This window comes from Trichogramma pretiosum, unplaced genomic scaffold (assembly GCF_000599845.2).
Source record: "Trichogramma pretiosum strain Unisexual culture from Peru unplaced genomic scaffold, Tpre_2.0 scaffold7, whole genome shotgun sequence".
Classification (NCBI taxonomy): Eukaryota; Metazoa; Arthropoda; class Insecta; order Hymenoptera; family Trichogrammatidae; genus Trichogramma; species Trichogramma pretiosum.
In genome coordinates this window covers 1,108,869-1,134,216 of record NW_019641639.1, presented here as the reverse complement: position 1 = coordinate 1,134,216, position 25,348 = coordinate 1,108,869, and the positions used below count along the sequence as shown (strand labels likewise).

The window sequence follows — 25,348 nt, the reverse complement described above, 5'->3', positions numbered from 1 at the left end:
CTGATCATTTTACACGTGTATTAAGACTTAATTTTTTAGTTCTTTTGCTTCACGCAAGCGTATACTATTTTTCATTAATTTTCTAATATAAATTGATTTACCCACCGTAAGCCCCAACGAACAACAAAACAAACTCAACGCATTTTTGGTGAAACAAATGAAAATCTAAACAAGTTAATAAATACAATTTTTTTAAATTCATTTACTTGAATGCCATAAAAACTAAATAACAATAAATAACAACAGACATCAACAAATATCACAAATATGCTCATCACCATTACGAGCTTTGATCTCTAGCCACCAAGCAAATGTGATACAAATCTTGGTTTATCAGCTGCTCCATGATAGATTCACAGATCTTTATAATGACAGTCTTTTATGAATCTACTCCCAGAAAGGATCCAATGCCCAACATCGGAAAAATCCTCTCGTAATTATCTCGCACAGATGCAAATTACAAGCCTCGCGATATATCTGGGGTAACTTCCAGAATGTCTTGAACGTCAACCGGTAGTAGTCTAAATACGTGAGTCGTATTCCGCCTCTACGGCTGGTAATCGAATCAGGTTGTAGAGCGACTGTTCCTCGTCATCATCTAACCGCCATGATCTATCTTTATTTTTCTCGCTTTTCCGGCGAAATCCTCGTTGTTAATCCAAGATTTGTCAATATTCTCAGCTGACGTCTGGAATAATCCATAGTTGGCGAATACCGCCATTAGGGCTGTGCGAGTACTCGAAAAAACTCGATTCGCCGAGTTTGGAGATCACTGAGAGGCCAGTGACAATTTTCTGTTGTTTAACTGCGATGCAATCGTCTCTAGCAATGATTGTTTGTGCGACGACTGTTTTTATTTCCTGATTAATTTTTGGAGGGTCGCTAAATTCACAATTTTTTGGTAAACTGTATTTTTTGGCGATCTCCTCTCTTTGCTTGTCGGGTTTGCTTTGTTCAATTGCTTCTTTCCACCGAGCTGCCAATTCAGGGTGTATATCTGGCGCGAAAACGCGCTCTTCGTTCAGACGTTTCCCAATGGCATTTATAAAGTCTGGGTTGACAGGTGCTTCTATGTCGTTGGTCGCCGTTGTTGTTGAATCCTTATTAATTTTGTCACTCATCTTTTTCGATGGTGATTGATTGTTGCTTGATCGCCGGCGTTTTGAAGAACAACTGCGATTAGAGTCGCGAGAAAGGCTGCGCGAGTACTTGTGACGGCGATTGCCATCACTGCCACTGCGACTGCGAGTTGTGCTGCGACTGCGAGTCGTACTGCGGCTGCGGCTGTAACTCCGAGGACGGTTATGTCCCCCCACCCTGACGCCGGCTACGACTGCCACTGCGATTGTTATCGCGAGCTTGTTCGTCTCCTGTGGAAACAACAAAGCTTGAAGTGTATTTTTGTCGTTTTATATTTTTCAAAAGAAAAATCTTCAAGAGGTTAGTGCCTCTTGTCGTCATTGCTTAGTACAGGTTAGAGCCTGTATTATGGCAGCAGTCATAAGCATAATATGCTTGCGAATCGCTCAATCGGAAGTGTATTTTTTCCCACAGATAAAATCTTTCACGGAGGTTAGAGCCAACCGTGTTTATCGAATAATACCACGATGATTAGAGCCAGATCGTGTTTCCGAGAGCAAGTTTGGTTAGAGCCAAACTTTGATTCGTAATAAACATCATTTCCGTGACACAATTATGTCACTTGCGTTTGTATTCTCGTTCCAAGTATGATGGGGTGTCCTCTTCGCTGTAATGGCGTCGTCGCTGTCTCGAATGCTTCCAGTGTCTACGTTTGTCTAGTTCTCGTTGAATACGTTTCAACGTCTTTTCCAACCTACTCGTACTCGAGTCACGTTCCTCATTTGATGTGCTGCGGCTGCGTTTTCTTCGATATCCCATGATTGATGATGAATATAATTGTTCTACAATTCACTTTGGTGTGGCCTTGTCGACACAAAGTGAAAAAATGACGAGAGGAAGCCGGGACATGAGCACGGACACAGGCGCATCAGCGCCAACGTATGGCAGGAGAAAACCCTACATCTTCTTTAAGCTTAAAAATATTGTGACAACATCGACCGGGGCGGGAATGCTACACAGTGACTGCACAGTGAAACAAAACTGTGCTTGGACTTATAGAATTATGTTTAATTTACCACTTTCAGATTTTCAGACAAAAGTACTCGCCATCTTGTGGCAGAGGATCAAAGTGACATTTCATCAAACAATCAAAATATTAGTTATGTATTTTCAAATATTTTTATTGGCCAGGTAAGTGGGTATACGATTTTTAGCTTTGGCTAGAGGGGCGAAAAGTTTGAGTAGGGTGTAGTTTGAGCTAGGGTATCATGAAAAATATAAAACGTAAGAAGATCCATTGGTAATTTTGCGTGTTTATCATAAAATACGAGACTGTCGTCTAGGCCTTGACATTAACTCCAGTTATATTATAATTTGATGATGAGGCAAATCGTTTTTCAACGCTCGCTTTTATGTGCTCGTCGCGTTTCTATTATTATGCCTCGACGTACATTTTTTCGTACACACACAGCGAGACATTTTCATTCCTAAAAAGACCTTTACTCACCCGCGTCGATTCTGCAATTATATTTATCTTTTATATTCTCTCGCCCCACTCGATCGAGTGCTCAGGTGCGAAAAAGGAAAAATATTTCGAAGGCAACAGCGGATGAATTCATTAAATCTCAAGATTGGGGACGAATAAACACGAATGGGGGATATGAGAGTCTGACATCCCCTATCCGATACTATATAGGGTGCAGAGGATGCACGTAGGGCAACAGAAGAGAGGAAGGGTGGAAGCTGCGAATCTAACGACTGCCCTCGTAACGCCAATAACAAGGATAACCGATGCCGTGTACGTAGGTACTTATGGCGGGGGTGGAACAATATAATTGATTTCATTAGCTCTTATGTATTATCGAAATCAATCAAATCCGGTATTATTATTATTATTCATATCAAACGTTGTGCATAAGCTTTGACCTAGATCGATTTATGATGCACTCGCGCACGTTTTATCCCGCAATTCGAGAAAGAAGCCTTGGGCGACTCGCCTCGCAAGTTCACAGAGCTCCTCGACCCTGCGCGTCAGGTAATATATAATATAGCCAATTGAAATTGCATATTATAGCGCTAGCGTACGCATAACATTGTAGCGTTCACGTAAACCGCATATTTTCTGCTTCGTCCGTGAGAGTAACCTTACCTTGATGGAAGAAGCTGAAGTAGCAACAGCAAAAAAAAGAAAGAGGAAAAGAAGAAGAAAAAATGTATTAGAAGGTAAACGAATCTTCCGCACGTTGTATTATATACGCAATAGAGCCTGCGTATAGTATTTATATATCGAGTGGGGGAGATCCGACGATGCACACAGCATCACGTGCAGGAGCTATAGAGTACTATATAGAGAGCTATATACAACAAAACACACAATACGTCATCGGCAAGCTATAATCCGTCAGTGGCAGAGATTTGTGCTCCTGTATGTGTGTGTGCCATAACGTCTCATTGATTCGCTTGCATAATCATTAGTTTTGCGCGCGCCAAAGGGCAGCTGAGGCATTACGCGCGCGCGCGCGAGCCCGGGATACAATTGTGTATACGTGCGTACAACTATATACTATATAGGCAGGATTCGTTACGTAATCGCTAGTCTACGACGACGACGACGACTTACCTTTTCTTCTTTCTTCTTCGTACTTCTTCTCTCTTGTCTTTTTATTTTGATATCGATTTTTAAGATACCGGATATTTTTGTAAATCGTGTGTCGTGTACGATACATTTTTCTAATTATAAATATCTCAGCCGATCGTTAGGCTCTCTTTCATACAGCGATGTTCTTCGCGCAACCGATCTCGTGCGTATACGCGTCCACTTCAATCGTGGTGCACGATATTACGCATTTGTTTTTCATAATTGAAAGGTCATCGAGGTAGTGTGGCGTTTGGCTAATTGCTCATCGGCATAAAAAATGTAGCAGGTAACTAACAAAAAAGTGCCTCGGCCGTGTTTATGCATATACCGACCAAGTTCGTTCGAGCGTAAACGGACGCTTCCCCCCCAAACGATCGAGTTTCTTGTTTAAAGCTGCGTTAATTAGATGACAGCTTTTTTTTCAATTTTTCGAGGGACCTCTTCGTTGGCGTTCGATTTTATTCGCCTTCGATGTAAAGTCTTATAATTTACTGCTGTTCGTTGTAATCATTTCAACGCAGCATTGAAATACCGAGTGCTAGTTATCGCGACGCACGGATTATGCTTCGTTACATTTTAATTGAAACGATTTGATCAATGACATATTTCGTTGATTCAACAATAAAAATATCGGAAGTCACAATATCATTCATACTCGATAGCAAAAAGTAAAACGTGGTCTTTTGTTTAAACCGCTTTATACAATATTTTTCACGAATCTCCTATCAAAAATTAACTACTTCGATTTAGCCACAGAGCTGAAAAATCCTGACAGAAATGTTCATCGTTAACGTTAACGTTAACCCAATGATTAAAAACTAACTATTAAACTAACTATTTAACATTTATGAAAATAAATTACCGTTAATTCAATTTTTGTTGTTGATTTTTTCCATTACCATTGTGTTTATAACACAAATATTTAGCGCTTATTTATTTGACCTAAAAATAACAATCTATGATAAAACCCATTTTCCTAGTTTCAAAAGGCCATTTTCCTAATTTCAAAAACCCAATTTCCTAATTTTAAAATTGTTTAAATTCCGATCGACTCAACTGTGGCATTTCCTGGTGAGAACGCCGGTAGCGAATTTTTTCACGTTTAAAACTAATTTGACTGGACTAATATTCGAACTCTCAAAACTTCGAGACGGATCGATTTTTTTCCGCATACATTTGCAAAGATCAGTGATCAGCATTGACCTAATTTTACAGTAGGTGCAAAAGTAATGTGTTATGTTTATAACGCTTCTCTCGTGCCTATGCACGTGATAAGTGCGCCCCGAATTAACACCTGGTAATATCTGCGAGACACGCGTCTTCGTGTCTGTGTGTGTATACGTGATAAATTCTAAAATCTCACTCGCCGTCTGCATAACTTTCAGTTTTTTTATACTGTATGCGCGCAAAATAAATAATATGAGAAGAACCGGAGAATAATATACGAAAAAAAAACGAAGAAGACGACGTAGATGTTTCGCAGACTTGGCGGCTTCAGTTTTCTGAATGGAAAAATTGTGCTCGTACAGACACGTTGCATAGTTTTATATAAAGCGACAAGTTTAAGATTCTCATATTTTATTGTATACGAACTTGTGTTATTTCATTTTTTGTTATTTTGTTTTTCAGGTTGAAAAATCGTGAAAAAAAGCGAGATCAAGAACAAGGGAGAATCGGTATATCCAATGAAGCGAAGCAAGCGTAGATTCTCCAAACGAAATTCAAAGGTATTGATATACAAAAAATCATTTTATTTACGTAATAATATACGCTCTTCCTCGCGCCTCCTCGAGTTCAACGAGCGACGATTTTCCGAGATTTCAGCGCACGTTTCGCGTGAAAGCGTGTAAAAATTAATTATACTCAAGAGCTGCAAATTGCGATCGAAAGTCGTGCATGTGTGTGTGTGTGTGTGTGTGTTGAGTGTATGTTTTTGTGTGTTGCGAATACGAGTCTGACAAAGTTCGATCATCACGTGCGAGGAGGCATGCGACATACCACAATCCACGTGAGTCCGCTCACGAGTCTCTCTGCGGCCAATTAACATTTGTACATTTTATAATGCCGCTTAAATAATACATGTTATAGCGAGCACGTGCGAGCTGCGAATGAATGCATATGCAAAAGACACTAATGTTTGATTTTCTTTTTCGTCACTTTATAATAATAAGAAAGAAAAAAGACAAAGAGATAATTATTTTTGTTGCTGAATCGATATTCTATTGTGTATGTGTGTATGAGCAGACAAACGGGGGTGGCGGCAAAAATCCAGATGAAGTATCGTTTTACCAATCAGTCGTCCTGCTACCGGACACTTGACCCGCGGTCAAAATCACGCACCACAAGAGTTAACAATCACACGAATCTTGTGGTTCTGGATATAATAAACGTAAGACGAAACCTCAGCTGAAAGTAAACATAAAAACTAATCATACATTGCACTTTCGTATAATATTGGCTGCTTATGAGCTCGCGGCTCGGATTTTGCATTCGAAGCTCTCTCGAACACGTAAATAACCGCATTGAGCGAGACGAGCAAATATATAAAATCGCAAAAACACAAACGCCAGGCGATAATCAATGAAAACAACAGTACAGAGACTGGGCAATTGTACACGATACGGAGAAATGATTCCGCTAAATAGCGCCGTCCCGTTAGTGCAGTCTCTGTACTGGGAGGGAGAGGCAGGGTATAAGCCAATGATAAGCTTAAAGTTAACGATGACGGCTCGGTGCAAGCATCGGGCTCTGCGCAATCATTCGATCGCATATATATGTATAATTCACAAATGATGCTGGATGATATTCACGGGCAAAAAGGGATACGCACAGATCAAAAGACAACGACGAATGACATGTCCAAGCATAAGGATTACCGAGTGATATGTGCTTGGAGTTGGAATTTTTTTTTCGTCCATGTCCCATACTCATAAGCGTATCATACATGTATCGATGCACGGCTTTAAAGCAAATAAGGGTGAAAAACTTTTTTCATTTGTACGAGAGAGCCATACAATGTACTCGAAAACGTCAAGCGTGTCACTTGATGGGTGCGCGAAAAGCACACGCAAACATAGTACCAAGAATTGAGAAAATCGATCCGCACACGATCCTAAAACACATTTCGATCGCACGTCGCACAGCTGCAGAGAAACGTCGGAAATACGTTTAATATTATCATTTACATAAACGTTCGAATTGCGCATGTAATATACAGTGCATGTGCCGCAGTACTTGCTCAAGCTCGCACTCGCTCTTTCTCCGGCGTGCGCGCGGCCAGTATATAACGTATGAGAATCGTCCGAGACACATAATGAAGTTTTATCTCGAGGTGTACTTACATACATATATTCAGCAGTACTCTATAAAAGAGAAAAGTGAAACATTGCTTTGCAAAAACTACGAGCTGCAGTGTGACGAAAGATCGTCAAAGATAAAGAATTTTTTTACATTTGTATAATGTATATAAACTCGTTGCATATAATAAACTATCGACGCTAGAATAAAAATCGATCGTCGAATGGAAAGAAGTATAATATAAAATTAATTCTTCTCAATAAAGCTCCTGAAAAAAAGCTCAGCAAATGTAGGATATATGTGTACGCGCACGCATCGATCGCACGTACAATGCCATGGTAAAAAGGGAAGTGGGACGTTCCCAGCTGGAAGTGCGCCGGTGGCGTCGTCGTCGTCGTCGTCGTCGGGCGAGCGTAGTACCTCCTCCTACCTCCAATGGATGTCACGAGCCACCCACGCACGTACGTAACGCACCGCGAGGTCCAGCCCCGCTTTTCTGCACTTGCGCGCGCGCCTAGGCGCACTATTGCCGCCGTCGTCGCCGCCGCTGCTGTTTTATATTTTCGCGCGATCTTGCGGTCAGGCGCTAAACGCCGAGCAGGGTATAAGGCAACGCGTATGTGTATGTACTTTTTTCATATAGCTCCTTATACTCCTCCCACCTGCTGCTGCTGCTGCACGGCTAGAATATATACACAAGCGCACGTGGGGTACATCGTCGAGAGAGCTACTCCGGCGTACGATATTTATCACATGTATAATGTATATGGGCTATATCGCGTCAACTGTCCCCCCCTCTTGGATCAGAGTTGGAATTTGATTTTTAATATTTTATTCTGATTCCCAAGGGTGAATACGAAAATATTGTTGAAACATGATTTTTTATGTAAAGTTTGATGAGGAATTCAAATTGGATGTCAAAAATCATATTCATAAACTCCAAGTACCTTAATTTCCAAATGTCAGCCTCAGTGGCAAAAATAAACATGTTCGTATCCAGCGATATGGCCAATATTGTAATGTTCATCGACACTACCAAAGCTCCATTCAAAATTTAAAAATCATGTTCCAACCATTTTTTCATATTCACCCTAGGAAATTAAAATAAAATTTGAAAAATCAAATCCAACTTTGATCCAAGAGGGGGGGGGGNGGGGGGGGGGGGGGGGGGACAGTTGACGTGACATAGCCCATATGTAATATAGTTCCACCGAGTGCCGCCGCCGCCACCGTACCGCCAATGACTACAACTACTACCACTACTATACAACTAAATGCGCACAACGCTAAACGCGCGCGCGTATCATAATCTATCGCTGCTCGCGTACTTATATTTGCGATCGCGGGAGAGTGTGTGTATATGCGCGAAGTTTTGCGCGCGCATACGAACAACCGCTTCCTGGTCTCGCGACTCGACTCTCGAATCAGTCGTTGTCTCGCGTGCCGCTCGCGTGCACCACTATTTCGTAATACTTACTTACGAACGTACACAGACTCACCGTGTCTCGCGCTTAAAGCTATAAAGCTCTCGCGTGTACGGATGCGGATTAATGCCTCTCTTTGCCTAGCTCTGTGTGCAGTGTCATTTTGGGAGTGTGTGTTCTTTGTTAAAAACCAAAGCTCCAGTGCTGTGACCTTTTCCTCAACTTTCTTGCCGCTAATCGCATTTGAGAGAATAAAAAAAATACGATGAAGTAATATATTAACCCGAGTGTGCTGTGTGCGCTAATGCAAGACTCTGTAGTATAATTCAGTTCTGTGTGTGAGTGTGTGCTCTGGCGACGAATGTGTTTGCTCAGCGGAGAATTATATACGATGACGATGGTGATGATGATGCTTTGAGAAATATATATGTTGAGTGAGAACGCAGTGCGTTGTCGTCTTCGTTGTCTTCTTTTTCTTCCTGAAAAAAAGTTATTTATCAGTGCGCGCGAGCTGCGACGAAAATAGATGCGTTGCAGCTAGTTTATGTAGTGCGCTCTGTGAGAAAACAAAACGCATCTCTCGGTGCAAGTGAGTGCTAACAAAGATATATCATCGTCATAGTGTCGTTAAGTTCGCAAAAAAATTAGAGGAAAAGAAGGAAAGAAGGAAAACAACAGATATACAGCCAACGAAACTGCCATCGAAGCAGGCAAGCGACGTTATTACAGGCAGAATCGGGAGCAGAGCTGGAGCCTGCTGCCGCGGCGCCGCCGGTCAAAGTGCAGCAGCAGCAGCGCAGAGCTCGGGATCGTCCTTGCCCGAGCAGCAGCAGGACACCGACGATGTCTCCTTATCGGCGACCAACTGGATGTATAAATTGTTCGGTACATATCCGTGGGTGTGCGAATGAATGTGAGAAAATATTAATTTTGCCGGTCCGGGTCACAAGCACACACATGCACGAATCGTGAGCTCGTGCAAGTTTTGCAGATTATTCAATACTTCACAATGTGTGTGAATGTGTGCGAATTCTAAGAGTAGATAACCCCGTTATCGCGTGCATATTACAAGCTTCACATGTGTGTGTATTTGTTAAGTTATGCCCCGTACTCGTGACGTCGCTGCAGCACAGCGCCGCGCACACATAACGTAATAATATACGCGAAAAATATCCACGTAGTGATTCGCACGACAAATCGGAGCTTTGAGGAATTCCTGCAGCGATCGTTTCGAGAGAATTTTCTTTCATCGCTGCGATTTGTAAACTAAAAAAATAAGCGTGGCAAGATCGCGATCGTATCGATGCATATTCCCGGGAAATTTTTTTCTCGCGCGCGGCACTAGTTTTATCGCGCCGCGCCGCGCGGCGACGATTGTCCGCCGCTCGCTTTAGATCATCATCATCATGCGGTCGTTCGAAGTAATACGCGCCACAATATATGAAGAGCGCGAGAAAATGATAAAAATTATGTTTCATTATAATTTGCTCTTGTTAATCGGACTACTTTTAAATGAAATTGAAATATTAATTCGGGACTTGTATCAGAATTTATTTATAATTTTACCTCCTAAAGATATAATACAGGTTCTATTCAAGCTCCGAAGTTATATGCTTCACCTTCGATAAAATAGTATATTACTGCCCTAGGCCGGGAAAAAACTGAACAGTCCTAAGGCACGTAAAATGAGCGACCGAGGCGAAGTCGAGGCCGATAAACACGTGCACTGGGGCTCTTCTGAGGCTTTCTTTTTTCCCGGTATAAGCCGGTATGCTATTTTACATACCCCATGGCCCGAAAATAGCAATATTCAATAGCGAAGCGGGAAGAAGCGATTTTCGGGCCACTGTGTATCAAAAATATTATACAGGTCTATGCCGCGAAAAAAGAAAGTCCCAGAGCACGTGTTTATCGGCCTCGGCTTCTCCTCGGACACTAATTATTTTTACTCTGGGACTTTTCTGTTTTTCACGGCCTAGGGCCGTAATATACTATTTGCAAGCTGGATGTTTATATTCGAGATATAACAATATTATAAAACGTCGAAGAAACGTTTTATGAGAGTCAAGTGAGAGAAAGAGGGGTTGGCAGAAAAGAAAAATTGCATTATAAAAGCCGCGTGGTATAAATGTGTGCATGATCATGTATAACAGGAGACGTTGGCGGTATCTCGCTGGACGGGGTGGACTGTTACGACAATGGCGAGGCAGCAGCAGCAGCCGCAGCAGGATCGATGTTATCCAGCCAAAAGACTTGCCAGGGTCATCATCATCAGCAGCAACAAATACAACAGCCACAGAACGAATCGCCGCAGCAGGCGCCAACGTCGTCGATCTGCGACACGAGTGGCATAATCGGCTGCTCGCCGGGCGTCGCCGCAGGTATGGTCGCACAGGATGACCATCATCATCAAGCTCAGGCTCATCATCATCATCATCAGCATCGTCAGCTATACAACGAGCATCACCAACAGATGTTGCAGCAGCAACAGCAGCAGCTGCGACACCATCGCCACCACCATCACCACGAGGAACTGTTGTCGCTCGACGAGCTGAGGCCCGGAGACGATTACGGCCAAGATGACGCTTACTCGCATCAGCATCAACAGTCCCAGCAACAAGCGCAGCCACGGCATCATCAACATCAACAGCAACAGAGGCATCACGAGAATTACTATACTCTGGCATCGATGCAAGAGTAAGCACGAAAAAGCTCATCTATATCGAATTTTTATTATCCTTCATTACTATTACTATATCCATATATTACGTCGATCGTCGTCGATCGCGTCTTATTGCAAGCGCGCGGCGGTGCACACGCACGTACACGAATTACGTTAGATCGAGAGAATCGTGACAGCGGCGACGGTCATTAAAATATAAAGAGTTACATCACCGCAAGTATCGCAAGCAGCGGCAGCTCAGCAACGCGCGGAAAAATAAAGACTCTACTACTCCTCGCTGCTGCCGCGGAGCTACCAAGCCGGCTGCACACACTTACACACGCAAGCACAGAGTTGTGCAATGTTATTAAACCGTGTGTGTATTTGTATGTGCCGACGACGACGACGACGATGTGTCGTTGCGAGCATCGCAAAGGCTGCGGTGGCGGTCGTCGTCGTCGTCGTCGTCGTCATTGCCATCGTCGCGCGACTAGCACAGCCAGCGAGTAGTAGAGTCGGCCGAGTAGATAAGCGGTTGACCTTGATGCACAACGACTGCAGCATGCCGATGTATGCGTGTGTTAGAGAGAGAGAGAGAGAGAGACATATGCGCTTGTGTGTACGACTTTCCGCAGCTTATACTAGCTAGAAGCAGCAGCTCTTTTATTTTTTTGTATTTAATTTTTTTTTCGTATACGTACCTAGCGATGCGAACGCGTTCATTAAAATATATATATTTTAACGATCGGTGTTTCCTCGTTGCGGAACAAGTGTAGTGGCGATCGATATTGTACGAGCGCGCGACAAGATGCAAATGTACATAATTACATGGAGCGTCTATTAAACCAAATGGAATATACATAAATCGGCTTGATTTTCAATGACAGGAGTGCGTGCTCGACGGTGTACTTTGGCGAGCTCGAATCCCAGGCGACGACCACGGTCGTCCCTCTTCAGCAGCAGCCACAACCACAGGCGGTCGACGATCGAGCGACAATCATCGGCGGCCACTCGTCGACTGAAAATTCTCCACGGGAGCAGCAAGGCCAGCAGCAACGGTACATGGTCCAAACGACATCGGCCGCGGTTATGATAAGCGAGCAGCAACAACAACATCAACAACAACAGCAGCAGCAGGCACAAACGGGATCGGGATCAGGATCGGAGTCGGCGGCGGCATCGGCAACGGGCGCAAGCACGGCCACGACGAAGCACACCAACAACGGCTCGTCGTCTCGGACAGCGGCGTTGTCGGCTGGGGGTGGCGATGGTGGTGGTGCCGAGCGTCACTGTCATCATTACCATCATCATTATCACCATCATCATCGCAGCGGTCGCAGCCACGACTCGAGCAGCAACAACGCCGACAACAACAACTCGCAGCCGGACGACGGGACGCCGACGGGGACGGGTTTATTGCTCGACGATGGGAGCGCCGATCAGCATCATCACCCCAAGAAGCGAAAAATCTTCTCCAAGTGAGTCTTAAACGTATATTATACATTTGCTTATACATACAGCATCTTTGAACCCGGCAAAACGTACACGTTCCCTTATACTCCCAGCAAGCACGAAGACACATATATAGAGAGGAAGGAAAAGCTCTTTCGCGAGGCGCGAAACCCCGCAATTGTATTTATTATACGTACCCGCGCGCTAACGTCTAACGTAGGAGTATACGACATAGGAGTGAGAGAAAACTTGACAAACGCCTCGCGCGCATATGGTTGCGATTCTGAAATGTGCGCGCGAAGCAAGAGACGAAGAAGCCCGAGGAAAGCTCGTCGTCAACCCTTTGATGCAGTAGAATAGATCGCCGGCTGGGTGGTGGCGCAGGTTAGCACGCGTCGTGTGCCACAGCAGCAGCTCGAGCGCGTATTATTATTTATACACGCGGCAAGTTCAAAGTTTCATTTCTTGACTCGCAAGACTCGACGACGACGTCGAGCTCATTGTTCGTTGCCGGGCCTCGACGACGTGAGAAAAAAAAAATAAACGCGTCTTAGGACTTCGCGGCATTTATTGTACACGCGTGTATGCTGCGCACTATAAACGTCGAATGTGCTACGATAGCAAAAAGCTACAATACATGCAACGATGATATTTATTTAACGACAAATGTGAATTCTTTATTTATTTTTTTGTTTACATAACACATGGATCAATAACGAATATTTCGTTTTCTCACGCGTGTAGCATATTTTGATGCCGCTTTATCGCGAGGACATTTTTCCTTTTTTTTTCCAACGCACTTCCGTAGCATTTTTAACGCACTCGGCGAGGCACGAGAGTATATCGTGCACAGAAGCTTGCCGTGTTACATTGTATACCGATGCGTCTACTGAGGCGTCGCTTTGCTGATCGCGTCTCTCTGCGTCTCTCTCATGCCGGCGTCGCGTGTACAATGTATAAAGTTATCCTCGTCGCTGACGCTGCACACAGCTCCATCTTATGCTCTTCGTATATTTAGCTCGGTAGAATCTACTTTCAAAGGCGATTTTTACATGCACTCGCGTCCACACTGCCGAGGCGACTCTCTCGTCTTACGCGCTCGCGTACGTAAAGCTTCTTCGCCCAAACGTGTGTCGCGTATTTGATTTTTGAGCTTTTCGATTTCATCGGCAGATGGAATATGGTAAATCCGCAAGTAGAAAAGTCACGTAGGGTATATTTACATAATCAATCGTATTTACGTTTCTTCTTGATTTCTTAAAATCTTTGTTCTCGCTGTATGTATAATAATTGATAGTTGCTTTCATACACACGCAAAATGAAATTATAAGCCAATTAAATTGTTGCGCGTTACAGCCGAAAAATAATACACCCCTTGGATACTTCTCTTTTTCTCTTCTATTCGCGGCAGTGGTTTAAATATATACTTGAAACAATACCTACATAAAGCACCATTATCCCGATTTTAATATATAATTTATTAAGTCGGCTTTTAAGATTTTCATTACGACTGTTGCCTATACACAGTGGGCCAAGTATCGACTGCTGCTTCTCGGCCTTATATCTGGTCGAAAAATCGGGAAAAATTTATAGACTCAATCGGGCGCGAGAGAGTCACCTATGAGCGCGAACAACCGTATTACGTTGCGTAACTCATTTATACGTACGAGTGTGTTACTGTACGTACGGGTATATGGGCATTGTAGATAATCGCTATTGGCGATCACCATACTCATATACGTCCGCGCGCAATGAACGTGAACTTTTACTCTTTGCATAATTCATAAAGCTCCAGTCCGCGCGCGCGCGAGATAATACTGCACTAACAGTGTAGCAGCAGCAGCAGTATGGACAGCGCAGTGTATACAGGAGTGCGAATGTGTGCAGCGTATATATGCGTCTGTATGCATATATTTTACATAAGTGTCGGTGCGGTGGTCCGCGCGGGACACTCGCGAGCACTGCGCACGGAAAAAGCGGCTCCGACTGCCTCGTTAGGAAGGTCGCTGATAAAAACAACGTGGCAGTGTGGAACCTCCTTGGATTCGTATAATAACTTGGGATTTTTTGGTTTTCGTTTCGCTTGAACGAGAAAAAATTCAATGATTTCTTATCATTTAATGATGTATTTTTTCTGCTATTATGTACAATTATTTTGACTTTGCCACTTGCAGATCTGCAAATAAAGTTAGTCGCCATCTAGTGGGCGTAGGCTTGAAGTGGTATTATCGTATATGAAGTAAAGTTAAAATATCCTTTTTAATTATTAGTACTGTACTTAAAAACACTTTAAATTGTCATTATTTGGTTATCAAGTCAATACTTATCTCGAGAATTTCCATCAGAGAAACTTCGCAACAATTTAAACATTCAAAAACTGCACCCCAACCCCCAAGCCCAAAATTGTATTAATCTCGTCCTCGTTTCACCCGTAAGCAGCAACGACAGCGATCACCTCGTGGTCGACAGCAGCGAACTGGCTGGCGGTGGTGGTGGCGGCGGCAACAACAACGACGACGCCAAGTCCTGCCGTTCGAACGACGACAGCAAGAAGCAGAATCACAGCGAGATCGAGAAGCGCCGCAGAGACAAGATGAACACCTACATCACGGAGCTGTCGGCCATGGTGCCCATGTGTCACGCGATGTCGCGCAAGCTCGACAAGCTGACGGTGCTGCGCATGGCGGTGCAGCATCTCAAGACGATACTGGGCGCCGTGACCTCGTACACCGAGGGACACTACAAGCCGGCCTTCCTCAGCGATCAGGAGCTCAAGACCCTCATACTCCAGGTAAAAGCCAGCTTCAACAGTTGTGTTATATATTGAATGTGATATATCGGTAACGAGCTCCGTAACTACGGGTGTAATTATGTATTAACAGGCAAAAAGCTCAACGCGCTTTATACCGTATAATTAGCCCGGTTGCTCTTGGTAGATAACGAAATGGACCGCTAGGCTGCATCGAGTAAATCTTTATCTCCTCCCTCTCTCTCTCTCTACCTCTTTTTCAACTTATGTACCCGCTTCTTATATTATGATTTATTGTAATGGCCACCGAGTGCGCGAAAATCCGAGCAAAAAAAGCACTCAGACACGTACACCATACGTTGCACAATTCGACTCGACTCTGCGTGTGTACGCGCAAGTTATACACACGCGAATTACGACAATGAGCATGCACTATCTTAATAATATATAGATATTTAATAATATGTATATCGAGAATCGAAGAATGTGTGTGGGAGAGAAATGAAAGGTGCATACACGCGGCTAACTATTGTTTATTCTCGATTTGATGCGCGATTTCGTAAATGTATTCGAGCTTTCAATTTCGTGCTTATCTTGACGAGCTTCGAGTTGATTGACTGCAGCGCGCAGAGTATATGATGTATGTATACGTATACCGATCAAGCTTGGAGATCGGTATATACATGAACTGACTCGAGGCGAATTTCGATTTATCCTAATTAAAGAATCACGATCTGCGCGCGGACGTTGAGGAAAAAAATTTCAGATACGTGACTGACTGATCGAACCACACCCAAGTGACTTCGCGCTGCTGCCGTAATGTGTCGAACTTTTCACCTCGGCGAGAAAAATCGATTAGATTCGGTTGTACTAACGTACATATACCGATCTCGATATAAATTTCCAGCCAATTAATTCGACTCGAGGATAGAAATAAAGTATAACAAAAATATGATACTGTAGTAATATCCGCAACTCGGTACAAATTGTATATATTTCAGAATCGAATTTGCGCTCGCGTAATATTGCGCGTATTATAAGTGTTAAGAAATTAATTAACTACAGATAGAGATATCATAATAGCGCGCGGCGCGTGTATAACACGGGGAGGCCTCCAGCTGGGCTTATAATACGTTAACAACAAGCATAAGACCTACGTACGAATACCTTTAACTCGAGACTATTCAAAAACTTGAATGAAATAAAAAATTAGGCCATAATCTTCGCATCGTATCGACAACTGGTGCAGTATTTGATTTAGTCAAAGATACGCAGATATGTACTTTCAGTTCTCACGATCTCCCGCGCACTATTATAAGGCGATCGCTATTTTATATGTGTTTTATTTTATATATGTGTAGTATACCGACACCATAACGCTAGGCGCGAGCGCGAGCCGCTATCATACATCATATTATACGTATGTTTTATATAGAGATAAATCTCGAGTATCAGGAGAACCCCCCGAAGCGGCGGTGGGGGTACTTATTCAGAAACAGGTTCTTGCATAATAAACTCGGCTCCGCAACATTTCGATCGGGGGTTATTTTTTTTTTTTTGTCTCGACCCATTGTTCTCCAGCACTAAGTGCTAATTGAATATTATTTTTCTTACAGGCAGCAGAAGGCTTCGTCTTCGTCGTCGGCTGCGATCGCGGCAGGATCCTCTACGTGTCCAAGTCGGTCTCGCAGACACTCAATTACTCACAGGTAAGCTGCTGTAATAAATTGTAGCTCGACGTTTCACGATCGACGAGTGCAGCAGGGGAGGAGAAAAAAAATCGATAAAACACGATCGATGAAGAGAATAACAAATCGAATCGATCGTCGATTTTATCTCGTTGCAATGACGACGACGACTTCTCTTATGTATATTATTCAATGATACGCGCAGAGAGATCCGATGAAGGTGTAGAGGCGCTCGCCCGATAATACATAATAATCGCAACGCGTATAATTCTTGATTTTTCCTCGCTACGTTCAAAAAAGCGTATAGCAGAGCTGCGTTAACGTAAAAATTATGCAATTTGAAAATTGAAGAAAAGCGTATTATACGATCGGGTATATAGTAGTGGCGTGCGTTATTATGCATATAATGGCACACGTACGTATATATCACGACTATAAGTGATCGTCGTCGTCGTTGTTGTTGTGACGTAGTGTAGGCTTGTATAGTGATACATTGAGCTCATGCGAGTTGCGTTAATTGAAACGAGTAGCGGCGATATACCGACGACAACACTTTTGGCTCGCGCGAGAATCGATTGTTGTCGATTGGGAGGACGCCGCAAACGGATCTGCGATGTATCGATCGTTGATCTAGGTACAGCTTGGATCATTTATGATTATAGTCAACTAGATGCTGTAGCTGCTGCTACGTTGACGAATTGTTACAGTTTCAGGTCTTCACGTGAAAGTAGATTCATTTTCATGTTAATTTTCGTGTAGTTTTATTAACTGCAGTGTAAAACGCTAATTCGATTAGTAACATTAAAGTTCAGTTCGTTTTGCCATTAAAATAATGTGATTAAGATCTCTAAATTACTTATTTAACCCATTAAGTCAGGGAATTCTATATTAAGGCGTTATATTTTTGTTGAAAATGGGGTCTGAAAAAATTGCGAGTAAGTATATTCTACGCAAAATTTAATGAACTTTTCAAATCTGGTGTCAGATTTTCGATATAACCAATCGGTCAAAAGTTATGGATGGTTTTATAAAAAAAAACGCCTCAATAAAGTATCGAAAAAGCGTCCGTTCCTGTAGTAATAAGAAGCACAGTGAATTTAAACCTGACATGTTTTGACTTATACGTATATTTTTACTTTGCCACTTGCAGATTTACAGACACGAAGGTACTCGCCATCTTGTGGTGAAGGCTGGCATTAATTATGATGGAATTTTTAGACTAATTCCGATTGAAATGTTCAAATTGGACAATAAAATTAAATCTTTTTGTTCATTTTTTACCCTAGAAATCGCTCATATGATTGATGTTTCCTTCAATTTTTGCCCAATTCATATATAAAAAATACAAATCGCTATTCATACATTAATTTTCAACAAAGATTTCAAGCAAAAGTACCTGAAATAAAATTCAATTCTTTAAATTTGATGTCTGGTTCTACATTAAATCTATGAAAAAAACGTACATTTTTTAACAATCGAGTGAAATAACAAATATCACTACAATAGCGGAGATCTTATTGTAGGTGCACAGACACTCGCACACGTTCGTAAACGCGGCGTTATCGATAATTATTGCACAGATGATAAAGCGTGACTCGCGTACTTAGGAAGGTGCACACATACATCGAAATCGAATTTTCTTTCTTCCCCACGAGCTCGCGAAATTATTATCACAAGTTAAAAGTCACTTGTTGGCTCCGCGCACTTTATAATAATATGCATGGGCTAAGGAGTGGAGTCTGTTTTGTTATCACACGTGCCGTAGCGTTAAAGATATTGGACGCGAAGTGTATTACGCCGCTATTACGAGAGAGAGAGAGAGTGGCCTACACACGTGCTATAATACATGTATTGTATGTATTATGTATGTATGTATGTATATGTGTATGTTGTGTGTCAGAAGTTATGCATTAGATAAATTGTATTGCACACGAAAAGTACAGAGTGTACATATACACTGCGCTTTTATTGATGACTCACGCTGAAAATCGCGTTGCACCGGCCGCCAATATACTTTTGCGCGTGCAGCTTTTTATAAATAATAAAACATTATATATTGTGAAAATGATTAATGCAAAACGAGCGCGAGAGAGAGCGACTAGTTAAGGAAAGAGGGAATGGGAGAAAAAAAGAAGAAGGAAGGCTAACAATATAACGAGTTTTAAGTACTGCACGCGCAAAGAGAGCTGCATGCAGCGCATGCAGTATCTGTCTGTGATATGCATATCGGCCGGTTACTGGTACATTTATACATATAGAGGATTGAAAATCCCGCGGAGCGTTTTTGCACTTTCGCTTATCGCCGTGCGGCGCGTGCAGCGTGGGGCCTCATTTTCGTCCGTTGATGCCGTGGCGGTAACACATGTTGCACGAAGCCTTTCAATTCTAAGAAGTAAAGAAAAGCGATAACAGGCCCTTCGAATTCCTTCAATTAGACTCTTAATTTTAACGCGCTTTAAATTTTTTCTTTCGTGTTTTTGCAGGGCGACCTTCTGGGCACTAGCTGGTTCGACATACTCCATCCGAAGGACGTGGCCAAAGTCAAAGAGCAGCTGTCCTCGTCGGATCTCAGTCCGCGCGAGAGATTGATCGACGCCAAAAGTAAGTCACTTTAACGCTCATCCATATATTGTATAAACGAACCGCAACGATAAATATTGTGCGCCGCTCTATTCATGTACAATTTCGAATTATAGAAAAACACAGATAATAATTCAAATAAGAAGTTATTTTAGGTTGAACAGAAAGCTTTTGTTGTTTTTATAAGAAAGGACCTTTTGCATAGCAAAAAATAAATCATCCGAAATTTTGATCGTCATCACAGGACTCAATGAAATTTTTCTCTCCTTCAAACTTTTCGATTGCTCTACTGGGCGTAGGAATTATTTTTCTGGTACTTTTTTCTCCTTCTTTGTCATCATCATCAGATGATTCCTGATTTAATTTTTGTTTTTTATTTAAAATATCAGCAAGTATTTCTTGCTCAATTCTTTCTCCAAATGTTGATACATCGTCGTCAACAGAAACATATTCATCCCAATCCTAATATCTATCAACTTCTTCAATTATCTGTATAACCGGTTCAAATAAAATTGGGAAGCCAAGATTTGCGAAACAGGAAAGAAATGTATGCACAATACTTACTTGCGTATACATTGCCGTGTAATGTAAATAATTTTTCAGTCCTTCATTTTTCATTTCGAAGTAAATTTATATGATATCTAGACTTTAAATGCAAAATTTCATTTCGAATTGTCAAAATTTCGAATTATGATGTTGTCCGAATTATCGAGGTTAATTAACATTAAATTTGCATCGAAAACGGTAAAAACAGAGCTTGAATTCGAATTATCAAAGTTTTATTATATATCGAGTGTTACATCATAATGCATGAGCCGCTCAAAGAGATGCGTATAGTACGTACACACTTGCAAAAAGTCGGAGCAATAGCGACTCACGAGATCGCGGCGTTGTGTATATTTTATACAGAGTGCGGGTTGCGATGCGATTCTTATGTAACAAGCCGCTACACTACAACGCCGAATCACAGAGAAAGACAACGAAGCGATACACGATTGTTTTTTTATTAATAAAATCAATGAAATTATGCCTTTTTTTCCCTTGTCTAGCAATGCTACCGGTCAAGACGGACGTGCCTCAGGGTGTATCTCGCCTCTGTCCGGGCGCTCGTCGATCCTTCTTCTGCCGGATGAAGCGAAAAGTCGATTGTCGCGGTGGCAGCGGAGGAGGAGGCGGCGGCGGCGGCACCGTTGGCTCGGGCGGCGTTGGCGAAACGCAGATCAAGGAGGAAATCGACACCAGCAGCGGCTGTCACAGGAGAAAAAAGCAGCAGAATCACGGTACGCGCCAAAAATATAACTATACCGGGAAAAAATTTCAATCCGATTATTGTAATTGTCGATGAAAAGCAACAAGTATTTGTGCTGAGATGACAGGAATTCGCCTTTTTCCATTCTGCTTTCTCACGTACTACGTGACGAATTCGGTTTGATTTTTTTTTCTCATTACGTCAGCGATACGATATGTATTATTATATTGTATTATCGAACCGCCGCGCTCGGTGGACTATAATATCGCTGTGGCATTTCTTATTCTTGGAAAAACGATACGATAGCGCATTAACAACAACAAAAAAAGTAAAAAAGAAATGCGATGCACACACACACACAACGCTCATCGTGTCTACTTTCGTTTCCTCCGCAGACTGGAAATACTGCGTGATACAGTGCACGGGCTACCTCAAGTCCTGGGCCCCGGCCAAGATCGGCCTCGAGGAGCAGGAACCCGAGGCGGACGGCGAGGCCTGCAATCTGTCCTGCCTGGTGGCCGTGGGTCGGGTGCAGCAGGCGCCCCTGGCCGCCGTGACGCCAGCAGCAGCCGCAGCAGTGCCAGCACTGGCACCGGTACCCGTGCCACCGCCGCTACCACCACCACCACCAGCAGCGACGACGACTCCCGCGCTATCCTCGAGCGCGACGCCGTTGACGACGGCGGCGGCGGCCGCGTCGATAGCATCGGGCCGGCTACGTCTGCGCACCGTCGAGTTCGTCTCGCGCCACGCCATGGACGGCAAGTTCATCTTCGTGGATCAGCGCGCCACATTGCTGCTGGGCTTTTTGCAACAGGAGCTCTTGGGCACGAGCATGTACGAGTACTATCATCACGACGACATACCGCACCTGGCGGAATCGCACAAGGCCGCTTTGCAGTCGTCGAAGCGAGTGGTGACCCAGGTCTATCGGTTTCGTAGCAAGGCGGCGAGTTTCGTGAGGCTGCAGTCGGAGTGGAAGTCTTTTAAAAATCCGTGGACCAAAGACATCGAGTATCTGATTGCCAAAAATTCAGCGGTGCTGTGAGTGCAGTTTTTTATTTTCATATTGATACTTACAAAAAATGATCCAAAGCTAATACGCTGGGACTTTTCAATTACAGATCGGATTCGCGTCAGGTGGGCAGCAATCGATCCGAGGGCGGCAGCGTTCAAGAAAATTACGACTATTTCGCTCAAAGTACGTATTCAATCCTCCTCTTTTGCCTCATTAACATTACCATCTTCTTCTCGCTCAAACGTACTTACATTCGTGTAGGATCACAGTACGCCTCGGCCTGAGTATAATGATAGTAAAATTTGGCCAAAAGAAAACCATTATTTATTTTATTATTTATTTTTCACAACAGATTACTATGACGCATTATTCGATGCTCTGTTTGCGTTTAATAACTAAAATAAACCACGATATTCGCACGCCTCGATCCGATCCTACTATCTATCTAACCACAATATTGTCAAGCAGCCAATATCCAAAATCACACATGCACTACACACGCTCTATCGCGCACGCATCTACCTGCAATGAATTATTATGTATACTCTTTGGAAGAAAGAAAAAATATATATCTAACCAATAAAGAGAAGAAAAAAAATAAATCAAATAGAATAAAAATTAATAATAAAAAAAAAAAAAACATGTACAACAACCCGTATTAAAAAGCTCTACGGAATCGCGCGCTCTCAAGTTGTTTTGTGCCCGGCAGGTAACGGCGGCCTGGAGCGGCTCATAACGAGCCACGTCGAAGTGAGCAAGATCGGCCGACAGATCGCCGAGGAGGTGCTGGACCAACAGAGACGCAGCGATCAGGACTCGTCGCCCGGAAGCAGCCCGACGCCCGGCACCGAGCCCGCGAACTCGACGCTTGGCAATGTCGAGGTGAGTTTCGAGCAATCGATTGTGTTTTCATTTAAAATCGAGAAAGTGTCGAATTTCGAATTTCGATTTGACGAACAGATGGCATCGGTCGTATCCCCTGAGAGGTCGTCGGCCACGGATGTGCATCAACAGCAGCAACAGCAGCAACAGACGGCCACGAGCAGCGACAACAGCAGCAGCAATCCGCCCATAAGTTACAATAATCTGAACAGCAATGTGCAGCTCAATATAATCGCCAGCGATCAGGGTGAGTGTTATTTTACGAAAAGTAAAAAAATCGAGCGATCGATTCTTGACACTCGCTGTGATGATGTTGACGCAGTCGGCCCACCGCCGGGCGAAGAGGACATGATAAACATGATCAGCGGCTCTTGCGCGGCGATCGAGTCGCCCAACACGATACCCACGGACGGCAACGACGAGGCAGCCATGGCTGTGATCATGAGCCTTCTCGAAGCCGACGCTGGTCTCGGTGGCCCCGTTGACTTTTCTGGCTTGCCATGGCCTCTGCCTTGAGAGAAAGCGAGATCCCACGCAACGATCAGATGATTGAGTGTATAATTTTCATCGCCATGTGCGTGTCTCCCCCCACTCCAGCTCCCCCTCGTCTCTCTCTGTATAAGCTGTGACAACAGCAACTAACAGGTGCTATATATAAATATATTATTTGAAACTGTATAATGCTCGGATGAGTTATATATCAAATTGCAACTTTTCGTTTGGTGTTCTTTAGAGTGACTCTGTTTTTGTTGTGCATAATGTATAAAAAAAAACCAACTCGATTTCGCAATCGTAACATTAAAAATTACATTTATTAATTTAAATGACAAAAAAAGTTAACTTTTGTGCTTCAGTGCAAGTTGAGTGCTCTTTGACAAGAACGAATTTTTTTGTTAATTGCAATTTTCGTGATACTGTACTATTGTACAGCTCCGAATCTTGGAAAACCGTATACAATGTACATTTTGTGTCAAATATGAACATTTTTATCTTATTATGTATATAAGTTTGTCTTAACGATTATTATTATTATAAAGTTATGTAAGTTTAACGATTTTTCGACCACATTTCGAATACAATTATTTCTGTAAATGAATTTTCAGTGATCTGTACGGTGTATTTTTAGTATATAGCACAATATATTTTTCAACTAAAATTGTGAATAAAAACGAGCATGTGAGATATAACATTTGTAAACGGTTTTTTTTATTTCGTAACAAATTATTATGGTTACGCTTTTTTTACACCATTGTTAAACTATTATTGATAATAATACATAAGATGAGCGAAATACTTTATTTTGCCTATAAACGGAATCATCATCATTTTAGTCAAAATAATATCAAAACTCATCTTGGCTACCCAGCTTTTCTAGTGACTCGATGATTCTTTTAGAACTATATATGTGTATGTTACAGCTTTATACAATTATTTTCTAATACATAATCAATATGTAATTACATATTCGATAAATAAAAACTATTCGAAGTCTCGAGTGAACGCACAGCGGCTCGAATCATCAAGAAAATGAGAGACTTCGTATCGCCACGTGCGTGTGTGTTGTTATCTCTAGATCAAGCTCTGATCGCCAAGCCGTTGGCTTCTTCGCTCATCTCGTGCGTCTCGCTCTTTACGGACTGAGCGGAGTTGCAACGGCTTTCGTCACTTCCCTCCATATCTGTGTCCGGCCGTGCGTACGGCTTCAATACGAAAAACGTGGCCTGCACCTTGACAAGATTGCGGACGCTTTCGTCGTCGGAAAATATTCTACCTTGTCCAGTGATAACGGCATCTCTGATTTCGAGAATCGTGCCATCTAAACTACGATGAAAAAGTTACGTTATATCGATGTTCTATCGAGTTATTTTTTTCACGAGGAAAAAAGGATGAAAAAAAACTCACTCTTTGTCGAAAGTGTTGATCTTTTTGTTGAGTCGAGCGAGCACTATTTCTGAAAGATCTTCGTCTTCCTCGGGATCAACGACGAGAAACTTTTCTACTTCCATCACGTGCACATACTCGTCCTGTTCGTCGTTTTCACCGTTCGCCATGATGTTATCCAGGCCATCCTCGTTGTCGAAGTCGTCCATGACGAAGACATCGTCGTCGAAGTCGTTATTCATGTAATTGCTCATGGCGTTATCCATGTAATTTCCCATGGCGCCATCCATGGCATCGACCATGTCGCTGACCATAGCGTTATCCATGGCATCAACGATGTCGTCAATCATGTCGTTATCCATAAAGTTATCCATGACTAATTAATTGGTATTTTTTTAATTATAAACTTAATTCACAAAAAAAACGGAGTTGGTTGGGATAATCGAAAGTGCAATGCAAAGGCCGGAAACTGAGACAAATCTGGAAAAGGCACGAAGCACGTGGGCGTAGTTTACCGCTTGAACGAAAAAATTGTACTACATCGCTGAAACAAGATCATAGGGGGCCGTTGGATGCTGTTTACGCATGAGAAAGTGAAATCTACATGCGTAGTCAATTAGACTCATTAAAGATTCGAAGGAAATGAGCCCGCCTTTTTTTGAATATTCAATACCTAACGATGGGTGAGTAATTTCAAGTTTTTTATTGATGATCGATATTGAGTATCCAGGATGGACACTTTCATATT

General features: G+C 42.7%; 3 protein-coding genes across 4 annotated transcripts; 2 read left to right on the top strand and 1 right to left on the bottom strand.

Moving 5' to 3' along the window:
• The first annotated feature begins 8,460 nt into the window (after positions 1–8,460).
• On the top strand, positions 8,461–22,456 carry LOC106657143. 2 transcript variants are annotated; one of them, XM_023459482.1, is made up of 9 exons: positions 8,461–9,324; positions 10,593–11,136; positions 11,989–12,579; positions 14,993–15,344; positions 16,919–17,011; positions 19,474–19,591; positions 20,620–20,850; positions 21,215–21,863; positions 21,944–22,456. In XM_023459482.1, exons 1-9 carry the CDS (start codon positions 9,309–9,311, stop codon positions 22,119–22,121), a joined length of 2,772 nt encoding a protein of 923 aa, XP_023315250.1. In that variant the 5' UTR covers positions 8,461–9,308; the 3' UTR covers positions 22,122–22,456. The 2 variants fall into 2 exon arrangements, with proteins under 2 accessions (XP_023315250.1, XP_023315251.1); XM_023459483.1 differs by lacking the exon at positions 21,944–22,456 and having other exon boundaries at positions 21,215–21,867.
• On the top strand, positions 22,456–23,908 carry LOC111693229 (aryl hydrocarbon receptor nuclear translocator-like protein 2). The gene is made up of 3 exons (XM_023459484.1): positions 22,456–22,719; positions 22,798–22,966; positions 23,042–23,908. Exons 2-3 carry the CDS (start codon positions 22,798–22,800, stop codon positions 23,233–23,235), a joined length of 363 nt encoding a protein of 120 aa, XP_023315252.1. The 5' UTR covers positions 22,456–22,719; the 3' UTR covers positions 23,236–23,908.
• Positions 23,904–25,151, bottom strand: LOC106657144. The gene is made up of 2 exons (XM_014378494.2): positions 24,622–25,151; positions 23,904–24,540 (listed from the first exon to the last, which is right to left on the bottom strand). Exons 1-2 carry the CDS (start codon positions 24,972–24,974, stop codon positions 24,294–24,296), a joined length of 600 nt encoding a protein of 199 aa, XP_014233980.1. The 5' UTR covers positions 24,975–25,151; the 3' UTR covers positions 23,904–24,293.
• Between the last annotated feature and the right edge of the window lie 197 nt (positions 25,152–25,348).